This window comes from Nomascus leucogenys, chromosome X, assembly GCF_006542625.1.
Source record: "Nomascus leucogenys isolate Asia chromosome X, Asia_NLE_v1, whole genome shotgun sequence".
Lineage (NCBI taxonomy): Eukaryota > Metazoa > Chordata > Mammalia > Primates > Hylobatidae > Nomascus > Nomascus leucogenys.
In genome coordinates this window covers 68,331,647-68,345,975 of record NC_044406.1, presented here as the reverse complement: position 1 = coordinate 68,345,975, position 14,329 = coordinate 68,331,647, and the positions used below count along the sequence as shown (strand labels likewise).

General features: G+C 37.2%; 1 protein-coding gene across 3 annotated transcripts in view; it reads right to left on the bottom strand.

Annotated features, from left to right (window-relative positions):
* Positions 1–14,329, bottom strand: part of ATP7A (ATPase copper transporting alpha) — a 135,891-nt gene that overhangs the window by 54,155 nt on the left and 67,407 nt on the right. For all 3 annotated transcript variants that reach the window (XM_030807384.1, XM_030807382.1, XM_030807383.1), the window contains 2 exons: positions 4,288–4,777; positions 3,059–3,784 (listed from right to left, as the gene is read on the bottom strand). In XM_030807384.1, coding sequence (XP_030663244.1) covers positions 3,059–3,784; positions 4,288–4,777 — 1,216 coding nt within the window. The remainder of the gene's footprint in view (positions 1–3,058; positions 3,785–4,287; positions 4,778–14,329) is intronic.

The window sequence follows — 14,329 nt, the reverse complement described above, 5'->3', positions numbered from 1 at the left end:
CAAGCTCTGAGAAATAATCCAACATTATGAAGTAATGAATTGTGAGTCAATATAATTTCAAACACTGTCATTTTCAAAAATTTAAAAAAATGTAAGTGGGCCAGGTGCAGTGGCTCACGCCTGTAATCCCAGCACTCTGGGAGGCCGAGGCGGGCAGATCACCTGAGGTCAGGAGTTCGAGACCAGCCTGACCAACGTGGTGAAACCCTGTCTCTACTAAAAATACAAAAAACTTAGCTGGGCATGGTGGCGCGCACCTGTAATCCCAGCTACTCAGGAGGCTGAGGCAGGAGAATCGCTTGAACCCGGGGTGCAGAGGTTGCAGTGAGGCGAGATCACACCTTTGCCTTCAGCCTGGGTGACAGAGCAAGACTCCGTCTCAAAAAGAAAAAAAAAAAATTAAGTGGTGATAGGTAAAATGAAATTTTGCTGAAACCAATTTTAGTCATTTTTATGGCTCCCTGACTGCACTTATTTCCAACTTAAATTTTTCTTCTGGTTTCATAATTATTTCCTTTCGCAATTATGGATTTCCTATACTTTGTTCAGACTTTTGGTGCTAGTCTCTTTAACATTTCAGTGTTCTGTATGAATTTTCTAATACAGAACTATGTATCTCTTTTTTAGAGCAAAAGAATCTAAAGGCCAGGCATGGTGGCTCACGCCTGTAATCCCAACACTTTGGGAAGCAGAGGCCAGTGGATCACGAGGTCAGGAGTTCGAGACCAGCCTGACCAAAATGGTGAAACCCCCATCTCTACTAAAAATACAAAAATTAGCCAGGCGTGGTGTCAGGCGCCTGTAATCCCAGCTACTCAGGAGGCCGAGGCAGGAGAATTGTCTGAACCTGGGAGGCAGAGGTTGCAGTGAGCTGAGATCATGCCACTGCACTCTAGCCTAGGTGACAGAACAAGATTCCGTCTCAAAAAAAAAAAAAAAAAAAGAATCTAATTTTTTAGATTAGATTCTAATCTAAAATCTATTTTTTTTAAAGACAGGGTCTTGTTCTGTCACCCAGGCTGGAGTACAGTGACACGATCACAGCTCACTGCAGCTTTGACTTCCAGGCTTAAGCAATCCTCCCACCTTAGCCTCCTGAGTAGCTGGGACTACAGGTGTTGTGTCAGCATGCCCAGCTGATGTTTTGTATTTTTTGTAGGGACGGGGTTTCATCATGTTACCCAGGCTGGTCTCGAACTTCTGGGCTCAAGTGGTCTGCCTGCCTCAGCCTCCAAAAGTGCTAGGATTACAGGTGTGAGCTACCGTACCAGGCCAGATTCTAATTTAAAAATCTCAAAAAATTGAGATTTTCTACATTAGAGTGAGAACTTGAGATGGTAATGTAAAATGGAACAGCTACTTTGAAAAACAGTCTGGCAGTCCCTCAAAAAGTTTAGTTGCCACAGGACCCAGCAATTCCACTCCTAGATATATACCCAGGAGAAATAAAAACATATGTTGATACAAAAATTTGAACTCAAATTGTTCATAGCAGTATTATACATAATAGGCAAGAGAGTGGAGACAATCCAAATTCCCATCAACTGGTGAATGAAGAAACAAAAATGTGATATATCCATACAATGGAATAATATTCAGCAATAAAAAGGAACGATGTTCTAATACATACTACAACATGGATGGACCTTGAAAACATTATGCTAAATAAAAGAATCCAGGCACAAAAGGACAAATGTTGTATGATTCCACTTAAATGAGGTACCTAGAATAGTCAAATTCAGATACAGAAAGTAGAACAGTTGTTATCAGGAGCTTGGGGAGGGGAAGGAGAAATGGGCAATGACTGCTAATGGATATGTGATTTCTTTTGGGAGTGATAAAAAGTTCTAAAATTATATAGTGATGATGGCTGGAAAACGCTGTAAGTATACTAACAACCACTGGGTTGCGTACCTTAAACAGGCAAATTTTATGGTATGTGAACTATGTGTCAATTTTAAAAAGTGAGAATTCTATAATTTCTACCATTTGTCATCAATAGAAAAATTAAGAACTAAAAATTAATAATGGTATGTCTCTGAGTCCTCTCTCACTGACATTAATCTACCATAACAATTTAGACATGTGTTTAGTAAAATTTTTTACTCAGATTTAGTGAGCCTAAAAAGGGAATACTACCATTTGATATCTTTCATTCTAATCAGGATAGCAAAGATTAATTATATTGTCTAGAAATTGGTTGTAAAACGTTTCAATTGTTATTTCAAGCAAAAAAATTCATTTGGGCATTTTCCAGTTTAATTCAAGGCCAGGTTCAATTCTGGTTCAAAAGAACAATTTCACATAATTAAATTCCATTGAATATACATTTTTTGTTTCAGTTCAAAGGTAAGAGCTGTCAGGAAATACGAAAACTTTGGGACAGCTCTGGAGTCAGTTTAATTTGAATGCCTAAATATAAAATTATAGTTAAAATCCTATTATTTATTTCAACTACTTTTGTTTTTAAAAGAGCACTGGCTTCCCCCATTATATAAATACATAGCTACATACATACATTCTTATTGTAAAAACAACTTATAAAACCAGGAAAGCACAATGGAAACAAAAATCACATTTATCCTACCACCCAAAGATAATCACTGTTAAAATTTTGGTTCATGTCCTACCAGGAATCTTATTCATATACATAAACAATATATACATGGCATAAATTCAGATACATTTCTTTATAAAATTTTGATCACATTGTATATATAGCTTTTCAGCTTTTTTTTCATTTAACAAAATATCTCAGACACCTTCCTGTGGCATTAATTATCTTTAATACCATAATGTTTTATGACTTCATAGCATTTCATCATGAGTTATACATTGTTGTACCATGAGTTATTGCTTCCAGTTTTTAAATATCATAAGCAATTATACAAACATCCTTACGCATCTTTGTATATACTGCTGGCTACCTCCATAGGACTTATTTGCAAAAGTGGAATTACAGCGCCTATGAATCATTTCTCATTGATAAATGCCAAAAGCAGCAGCAAAATGGAGGTAAAAGAACATTAGGGTAATCAAAGAAAAAAATGATAATTACCTGACAAGGTAGCATCAAATCCCATGTCTTCTATTGCTCCTCTCAAGGTTTCTGGAGAGGTTAGTAGAGGATCATACTCAATAGTCCCATTGCTATTTGCAAGGGAGACTCGTATGGATTTTACACCTGGCTTTTTTGATATGACACCCTCAATAGACTGCACACAGGAATTGCAAGTCATGCCATCAATGTTTATCACAGTTTCTTGTGTCAGAGGCTGGCTAACTACATTCAAAGGAATCTTCTGAAGAGATGAGCTGGAGGGAGAGTTTGAGGCACTCTCAACTTCACTTGCAATACTAACTCTATATAGCCCCGGTGATATAGCCTCTATTGCTTTTCTCAGGGATTCTGGAGTGACTGAGCTTGCATTATACTTCACAGTGGCAGACCTATTCTCTAAAGAAACTACTATGCTGCTTACATATTGGAGTGCAGATAAAGTACTTTCAATATTTGACACACATGATTTACAATGCATGCCATCAATGATGAAAGTGGCTGTTGAATCACTGGTATATGATGGACTCCTTTGCTGTGACCCTTCTGAGGATTTAACTGGCGTGTTCTTTAGACGTTCTACATCAATAGCTCCCAATTTGAGGTACTTGGGCTGCTTTTTGACAAATGCTGGAAAGCCCATAGCTTCAATCTGCTTTTTCATTTCCTCTACTGAGATAAGATGAGGTTGATAAACAATAGTAGCTTCTTGATTGTCCAGGGAGACTAGTTAATAAAAAGAAACATAATTAATTCAGTTATTCCTGGGCTACTTCAGAAAACATTCTGTTTTCTAAATCAATAACCACAAATAATTGTTTCTCTCTCATTCTTGTCATCATCTTTTCTTAATTTTTTTTTTCTTTTCAGAAAATGTTATTGGCATAGACTAGAAACAAGTAAGAGATATGACCACTGTAGCTATGGTCTCCAAGTTCCTCCATGCCTGAGTAAAATATATTAGAGGTAAAGAGTACCCTAGTCATGCTGTGTTAAGAACCCTGAATTCCATGAATTGCCAACTCAGCTGCCTTTTCTTCAGTTCAAGGTTTATGTAACCTTTAATTATAATCATTAACTTTTAATCCTGGAAATATGCTGTACCTCAACGATACAGCAAGCACTCTAGTCTCATGGATTCAAAACTCATGCTTAAGAAGAAAACAAAAAGTTAAAAGACCAAAACAGACACCTAAGCCTTACAAAACAATCAACACCAGACACATTACCTTTAATTCGCTGAACACCTTGCAGTTTCCCAATTTTTCCTTCAATGGTGCTAGTACATGAATGGCAGGTCATCCCTTCCACTTTCATCTTCAGCACGACTTCACCAGCTTGAGCCATACTATGATCTTCGCAAGCTCCTGACTTTTTCTCCAGTGTCCCGGTATCTAAACGGAGTTCTGGAACCAGCTCTTTTATCTGATTGGCATTCACTATAGAAGGGATTATTGTTACTGCTACAGTTCTTTTCTGAGGGTAAATTTTAATGTCTGTCACACCCTTGGTCTTGAGCAATGTGCTTTGGATATGGTCCCATGGCAAAGTCAGTGAAGCCGTAACAGTCAGAAACAAGGTGTCAGTTAAAACAGGGAGAGGGTCAGGATTATGGAGAACAGCATCAAAGCCCATGTCATCAATAGCTTCCTGTAGGGTCTTTGGAGTCTGTAGCTTAGGGTCATAAATAATAGTTGCATTTTTTTCTTCCAGTGATACCTTTTGGAAGGAAATTCCAAAAGTTAGTTTAATTAAATTCTATCACATAGGATTTAAAATAACAATCATCACACCACATTCAAGAAGAGTGAGACAACTCAGTCTAATGGAATTTCCCTATTAGTTTTCATTTTTACTCTTCTTGTTAGAAACATAAAATGTCTTGTGTACCTACAAGAATGGTAAAGTTATATATGCAGACATACGTGACTGTGGTACCTATCAGGCATTTGAAACATGTATATTGACAAACACACCCTAGAATTTCACAACAAACTACTCTTTCCTTCCACTCCTTTCATAAATTACTCCAACACTTCACACTCTACCAACTGAAAAGGTTATACATGAAACAGGATCAGCTACAGAAAAATAAAAGGTAATATGAAGTTTAATCTTCTAAAATGTTCAATTTCCTAAAAATATGTATAACTATTATATATCAATTTAAAAAAAATAAAAATAATGTTCAATTAGGATAAATTTGTTGGCAAGAAAAAGTATAAACCTGCCGGTTTATGAGTGAAGGCAGTATTCATAGGATTTTATAGCATATACTCCTATATCCCGTAAGTCACTAGAGCATACTATTAATTTTGTTCAAAATAAGAACATCTTTATTGTTTTGCCCAATTAGATTATAAAACAATGATTATATTCTTAAAGCTTAGTTACTGCCTATAATTTAACTACTGTCATGATTGCATCTCTTTGGCTGACATCTTACAAAGATTCATGATGAAGATACACACACAAACACACACACACACACACACACACACAAATACTGGGTTGGGAGTCAGAAGATTTAAGTTCCAGAATCAATTCTCCACTCATTAGCTAACCACACCCATTAGTTCTACCATCTGAAAAATGAGAAAATATGCCCTATTATCTTCCAGGGCTATTATAAGGATCATATAAGTAAATAGATAGGAAAGTTCTTTGTAACAGCAGTGAATTATATAAAATTAAACATTGAGCAACTAATATTTATTGAGCACTTATTATGTGTGTCAGGAACTGGGATTCTCAGGATACAAAGCTGAACATGTCACAGGAACAATAGGACAGAGAACACAGAAAAGGGATACCCATTCATCCCTGGGAATATGGGTCAGAAAAGTCTTCTTAGGAGAGATAATACCTGAGTGTTAAAGGACAAACAGGAATCAGCAAGGATGTATGAGGCAGGGAATTCCAGACGAATGGAAACAAAAAAAAAAAAGTAGAGAAAAATAAGAGGCTTGAGAATTAGGCAACTGCTCTATTATGGGGTTCTATATGCCAATAATGGTTGTGATTTATCCTATAGGTAATAGGAAGCCACGGAAAAGTTAAGCAGAGAATTATGTGATTAGATTTTCATTTTAGAGAAGGATCATTCTGGAGGCAGTGTGAAAGATGATAGCGTAGTAGGGTGGAGTGATACAGGAGGGAGGACTATCAGCTAGGAGGCTACTGCAATTGCAAAAGTAGTGCAATAGAGGGTCTGAATTAAGACATGAATATTGGGGGCAAAGATAAAAGAGGCAGCTCCAAGATACATTTAGGAGGGTAGGGCCTCCTAACAAGATGTATAGGATAAAGGAGGTGACTAGGATGACTTAAAGGTATCTGGCTTGGGCCAGTGGATAGATAGATGGTGGCGCCATTAACTGTATCAGAAAGAGAGGAGGAAATCAGGAGGAAATTAAGAGGTTAAACTGGAGGGAAAGGAGAGATGAAAAATTCAGTGCTGGACCTACTGATTTTTGAGATGGCAGCAGGATATTAATATTCAAAAAGCAGTTAAATATAGGTGTTATTAATTTCTAGTGAAAAGCTTTGCTCTATAAAATAAAAACTCAAAAATATAATTAAAAGTAATTCAGCATAGAAAATCTCTCTTTAAATTGTCTATAATAGTTAAATCTTTCACTTATTTTAATGAACATATTTTTATTTCTTCCTTTAGCTTGATCATTGATGACTGTGTATTTGGGTGAAAATGTGAAATGTACCCATGGCATAGAAAGTTTCTAAGACTCTGATAATTCTAGTTGGCTAGTTGGTTCTTAGGGATGGAGGAAATCACTAGCATAAATGATCCAAAACAGAAGTGGGGAAATAAATTATATTTCGTTTTGGATAATACTATATAACATTTTCCATGAAAAAAAAAAACGCAGAATAGTCAAACCACGTATAGTTGAGACATATACTATTGAAAGAGATGCAATATAACAGTAGCCACCATCAAATGAAGGCTTTTGTGTCCTTGTGTTTTTAATGAAGGCCTCTTTTAAACTTTAATTTCACTCCCCTGAGGTGATTTTAGGATTAAGAAAATGACCATAAATAATTTAAACTTTCCAACTAAAGGGGAAGAGGGAGAACAGAACAGTGGTTTCCAGGGGTTAGAGGTAGGGAAAATGGTAGCAAGAGGGAGTTTTTTTAGGGGTAACAGGGCTGCGCTATGTCCTGGTTGTGTTGGTGTTAAACAAATCTATACATGTGTTAACATCCACAAAACTAAAAAAGAATTTCATAGTACTATATACCCAAAAAAAATCTATTTTACTAGATGATTATTTTTTAAAACAAAAAAAAACTATTACATAAGATTAAAAATTCAGTTCCTCAGTTGCACTAGCCACATTTCAAGTGTTCATTGGCCAATGTGGTTAGCCCTACCAGACAGGGCGGATACACAGTATTTCCATCATCACAGACCATTCTTGGATGGTATTGCTCTAGGTACTACTTTACTTTTTCTGATAAAGTACCAACGTAAAGGATTCTTGCCCTTTAAATACGTTGTATCTGGTACATCTTAAACAAGACCTGGTTCCCCCGCACCCACCCCCCCACAAATGTCAATTTACCAACATAGCCAATCAGAAATTGTTCTCATTTTAAAAGCAAAAATCCCTTCGTCAGGCCAGGTGGCACACGCCTGTAATCCTAGCACTTTGGGATGCCGAGGTAGTTGGGCAGATAGCTTGAGCTCAGGAATTCCAGACCAGTCTGGGCAACATGGTGGAACCCTGTGTCTACAAAAAATACAAAAATTACCCAGGCATGGTGGCACACTCCTGTAGTCCCAGCTACTCAAGGGACTAAGGTGGGAGGATTGCCTGAGCCCGAAGGTCAAGGCTGCAGTGAGCCAAAATCGTGCCACTGCACTCCAGCCTGGGTGACAGAGTGACACTGTCTCAAAAAAAAAAAAATCACTTTGTCACTGGATGGTTTGCTATACTTTCTAACTGCTTTAGCCTATCTTTTATTTATAAAAGGCATAAGAAAACTATGCATAAAATACTATACAAAAGAGAAGTCAAAGTACCCTATGATATTTGCATGCCACAGATGAGAAAACACTTCCTTTAGTAACTTCTATTTCTGTTTTAAAAGCTGACCAACCACACTCAGCACAAACAAAAGTATCCCTCTTTGGGGTAACAGCACTCAACTTTTCCTCTGAATGTTAGATAGCAAAGAGACTTTTCAAACCTAAGGTCTCAAAGGAAACAAATTCACAGTACAGCTCTGGGTGCTAAATCTTTGGGCAGGAAGTCAAAATGGTACTTATTGGCCGGGCATGGTGGCTCACACCTGTAATCCCAGCACTTTGGGAGGCTGAGGTGTGCGGATCACTTGCGGTCACAGTTTGAGGCCAGCCTGGCCAATGCAGTGAAACCCGTCTCTACCAAAAATACAAAAATTAGCTGGGCTTGGTGGTGCGTGCCTGTAATCCCAGCTACTCGGGAGGCTGAGGCAGGAGAATCACTTGAACCCGGGAGGCGGAGGTTGCAGTGAGCCGAGATTGCGCCACTGCACTCCAGGCTAGGTGGCAAAAGCAAGACTTCATCTCAAAAAAAAAAAAAAAAAAAAAAAAAAAAAAAAGGTACTTATGTGTTCAACAAATATTTACTGAATGCCCATTATGTGCCTGGCACTATGCTAGCTGCTAGAGATACAATGGTGAGCAAAACCAGGCAGACTCCATAGAGCTGGAAAGTGCTGATTCTGGGTCTGTGCTGCTCTCCTTTCATATGTCCTCTAACCCCAGCCCCTGCTCCAAAAATAACCTCCCTTCTCTGCCCTACCCCACCTTCCTCATTCCCCACATTGCTCCAATATTTCGACAGCTTGTCTTTTTCTCTTAATCTTTTATTAGGAACCAATGCTGTTATTTTTATTTTCAGAGGAACTATTTTTCCATTGTATCAATCGTTCCTCCGGTCCGGAGTGGTGGCTCATGCCTGTAATCCCAGCACTTTGGGAGGCCGAGGTGGGTGGATCACTTGAGGCCAGGAGTTCTAGACCAGCCTAGCCAACATGGTGAAACCCTGTCTCTACTAAAAATATAAAAATCATCTGGGCATGGTGGCGGGCGCCTGTAATCCCAGCTACTCAAGAGGCTGAGGCATAAGAATCGTTTGAACCCGGGAGGCGGAGGTCGCGCCACTGCACTCCAGCCTGGACAAGAGAGCGAAACTCCGTCTTGGAAAAAAAAAAAAGTTCCTCTGAAAATAAATGTAACAGCCTACAAATTAAAAATATAGCTCATAGGAAAGACTGAAGATGGAGGACTATTCACTGTATTTTGATTAAGGCAGTAGTGGGAGAGAAAAAAAGGAAAATATACCAAACGTACTCTGTGGCCTTCATAGTATTAATGGTGGTGCAGAGTGCTGACTGCCGCAGGGATTGTAAAGATCGATTATTTTAATTTTTGTGGTGTTCTGTGTCTCTTGAAATGTCAAACATGAAATTCAGGCACAGTATACTTTATTTGCATATGATTTCTGTATAATTTGCATAAACCCACAAAGACTGCATCTTCTATTCTTAGGCAATATGAAAGCTAGAACCTTAAACAAATCACCCTACTTCTGAGGGCTTCAGTTTCCTGAGAGACTGGATAAAATAATCTTTTCAGTTCTAATTTTCTATATAAGCTAAAAAACTATGTTACTACCACTTCTTAGGTTGTCATCAGTACATGTTTTCTCTTCTGTATTCTTTCTTATTTGATAGGGAAAGGTCCCTCAAAAATTCATATGTTGAAATCCTAATTCCCAAGGTGATAGTATTGGCAGGGGGCCTTTGAGAGGTGATTAGGTAATGAAGACACAGCCCTCAAGATTGGGATTTATGCCCTTATAAAAGAGGTCCCAGAGAGCTACCCTGTCCCTTCCACCATGTGAGGACACAGGGAGAAGGCGCAATACATGAACCAGGAAGTCAATCCTCACCAGACATCAAATTTGCCAGCACCTTGATTTTGGACTTCCCAGCTTCCAGAATTGTGAGAAATACATTTCTGTTGTTTATAAGCCACCCACTTTATGGTATTTTCTTATAGCTGCCTGAACAGACTATGACAAAGGTGATCCAGGTTCCTATATGAAGGCCAGGAAATTGAATAAATTGCCCAAGGAACCCAACAAGAAAATGAAAGAGCTAGGATTCAAATGCAGGTGTATGTAACTCCAAAGTCTACACTCTTTCCATCTATAAATGATTATGCTAGATAATCTACAATTTCCTTGGAAAACTAAAATTCTATGCCTATGATTTGAGCAATTTATGGCTTATAAATAATCTGAAAAGTATACAATATTTCTAGTGTTTGAACCAAATTTTAATTGTTTTTCCCCTCACATTTCACATATTCTCCCATGCTAGTTTAAATTTGAAATGATTTTAAAACACATTTGAGTTTTTAACAGAACTGACAATCAGAACATTCTAATATTTCCACATTTTTAAAAGTCATTGTGGGAAAATAACTTAGCTCAAGTTTTAGCACATTGAAATTCCTTTTTATCCCCCAGGAATCAATTTATATATGATCATAATAAATTCAGGTTAGCATGCTGCTCAGTGTGGGAATCTTCAGATAGTTTAAAGCTTACTTTCTTACATTTTCATATAACAACTCAACATAAAGGTTATAAGAGATTTTTCACAGCTTGAAAGGATTCTGTTATTTTATAGACATGGAGACTGAAGTCAGAAAAGTGACAGGATTAATCAATTATCCTGAATTTCTAATATGTTTGATTCACCACCCATAATACATTTTTGAATCAACTAAAAATTATTTATAATACAAAAAAAGATCCTCACTTATAATACATACAGTCTCAATACAAATTCCATTATGGTTTGCTGAAAAATATAATGTGTTTACATTAATAGGGTAACACTCTATTTGAGGCTTCAATATCGAATATTGAAAATTAAAATATCGTAAGAGGAAGCCATCAAGCTCCATGAACATTTATCCTATTTGAGTAACCTAAATAAAGGTTACCACTTTAAAACTATTATATCAGATTATAAACTAGAAAAAGACAATTCTTAGAAACTAAATAATAGTCCAAAATCAATCTAAAAATTCAAAAATCAAATATTTTAAGATGAAAAAGATGCAGACATTCTGTTAGTTTTTATTACATTGTAGCATTGTTTTTCATGAACTAAACTATCTTTAAACTGAGTACTTTGTCAGAATTCTCATTTCTAATATATTCTCATTCTCTCTCTCTCTCTTTCTCGCTCTTTCTCTCTCTCTTTTTAAAAGACAGGGTCTTGCTATGTTGCCCAAGCTGTTCTCAAACTCCTGGTCTCAAGCAGTACTCCCACCTTGGCCTCCCAAAGTACTGGGATTACAGCATGAACTACTATGCCTGGCCATTTCTAATGTATTTTCACTTTGCTTCAAACATTATACAACAAATGTATGATTGTTCGCTATAAAAATTTAAACACAAAAATATACAAAAGAAAGAGTGAAAGTCCCTCTTTACACCATTCCTTCACTGCTAAATTTTTTATCTTGGATTTGACCTTCCTTTGATCCTCAGAATAGAGTTCAACTAAATCAGAAACCTAATCCTCTTTGAAGCTGATTCTACATTTTCATGGATAAATGATTATTACCTACTAATTTATAACAATAAAAATGCCTATGTTACTCTAATATAGTATTGGTGACAGAGAACCAGTTTGAAAAACAGAATATTCAATGCACTGTCATTTGCCATAGAAAAAGCTAAGAAGCCAAAAAGAGTCCCATATAGAAAGAAAAATATTAGATGGGGCTCTATATATTGATGTGGAACAATATCTAAGATATATTTGCTAATTTAAAAAAAAGGAAGGTGCAGAATGATGTGCATAGTATGCTTCCATTTTTAGAAAAAGTGGACACACACACATCAAGTATATATACTTATGTACATGTAAATAGTTTTGGCTGGGCACAGTGGTTCATGCCTGTAAGCCCAGCACTTTGGAAGGCCGAGGCAGGCGGATCACCTGAGTTCAGGAGTTCAAGACCAGCCTGGCCAACGTGGCAAAACCCGTCTCTACTAAAAGTACAAAAATTAGCCAGGCATGGTGGCAGGCACCTGTAATCCCAGCTACTCAGGAGGCTGAGGCAGGAGAATCACTTGAACCCGGGTGACGGAGGTTGCAGTGAGCCGAGATCACACCACTGCACTCCAGGCCTGGGCGACAAGAGTGAGACTCCATCTCAAAAAATAATAATAAAAAAGTTTTATATTAATAGTCTTTCTGGAAGGATACATATACATAGGACAACTGGTTTTCCTTGGGAGAGGAATTTTACTCTGTGTATGTGGTACTTTTTCAATAATGAAAACACCAATTAATTGTAAGGGGAGTAAGGAATGTATTTATTGATCCAAAGGAGGAATTTAGTAACTGCTAGCATTGATGTGGTCATTTTTATTTTATTTTATTTATTTATTTTTTGAGTTGGAGTCTCGCTCTGTCCCCCAGGCTGGAGTGCAGTGGCATGATCTTGGCTTACTGCAACCTCCGCCTCCAGGGTTCAAGCGATTCTCCTGCCTTGGCCTCCTGAGTAGCTGGGATTACAGGCACGCGACACCATGCCCAACTAATTTTTGTATTTTAAGTAGAGACAGGGCTTCACCATGTTGGTCAGGCTGGTCTCGAACTCCTGACCTCGTGCTCTGTGATGTGATCATTTTTCTAAAGGATAGTCTATATTAAGAGAATGGACTATAGGCTTTATCTAATTAAAGAGGAAAAGCACTCAAAAAGTTAGCGTTGTAAGTTTCAGGGATAAACTAATTTGTTAATAAGGCATTAACCTTTGGAATAATTCAGTACTTATATCTAATTAAATTTGTTTTATATTTCCACTTTCAAAAAGGCCAAGCAACGCCAGAGAAAGATCTTCACATTATCTGCCTATTTTACTTTTCCTTTGAACAGACCACCGGGGCGATTAAATTAAGCTTCAGGTTAATCCCTTTAAAGTCTACAGTCTTAACACTGGCAAGACAAACAAGAAGATTACATTTACTTACTGTATAACTTAGGACACAATTCCCAAAATGTATTTAAATTCTAAAGTTGCAAAGGCAAATAGTCACATTCTATTTATTCCAAAATTAGAGATTTCCTGACTATTCACTCTCTTTGAATTCTGTTAATTAAAGCTCTAATCTGTTCTGCTGTTGCATTTTCCAATAAAACAACTTTACTCAATTTAATATCACAATTATATTACTTCATTCCAAACACTACCAAGAGCTCCTTGACTTAGTTGAAACACTCTTCTCCCCAAATCTGGTTTCTAAATTAACTGCACCTGAGGCTTAATTATAATCCTAGAAGTTATGATTCAGAAATATTATTTTTTGTGTACATTTATTTTTTAACTTTTATTTTAAGTTCAGGGGTACATGTGCAGGCTTGTGATATAGGTAAACTTGTGTCATAGGGGTTTGTTGCACAGATTATTCTGTCACCCAGGTATTAAGCCTAGTTCCCATTAATTATTTGCAGAAATTTTAAGCTTTAACGTTCTTTAAAAAGTAATCAATATTTATGTATGATCATGTTGAACTACATTCTGACTATAAATCATGTTTGGGCAAAGACAGCTTTCTATATGATGTCTAGAAAGAGGTGAATTCACACTTTGTGGTGTCTGAAACTTAAACAATTTGAAGGGCCTTCTTTAAAAAGAGAATACAAAACCATAAACAACAAAATTTTGTACAAAAGAAAATATTCCGAGCGCATAACAAAAATCATAAGTTATATGGCCGGGTGCAGTGGCTCACACCTGTAACCCCAGCACTTTGGAAGGCAGAAAGGGGCGGATCATCTGAGGTCAGGAGTTTGAGACTAGCCTGGCCAACATGGCGAAACCCTGTCTCTACTAAAAATACAAAAATTAGCCGGGCATGGTGCCGCGTGCCTGTAATGCCAGCTACTCGGGAGGCTGAGACAGGAGAATCGCTTGAACCCAGGAGGCGAAGGTTGCAGTGAGCTGAGATCGCACCATCGCATTCCAGTACAGACGACAGAGCAAGATTCTGTCTCAAAATAAAAAAAAGAATTTAAATCACAAGTTATAAATTTTTCAAGCTAACAAATATCATAAAAATCCATAACAATAACATTTTTATTAATAATGCCTGATATGCCTCTCTGATACTTTCTTTTCCTATGTTTTTGGCTGTATATTCTTTAGAGCTTCATTTGACAACTTTATAA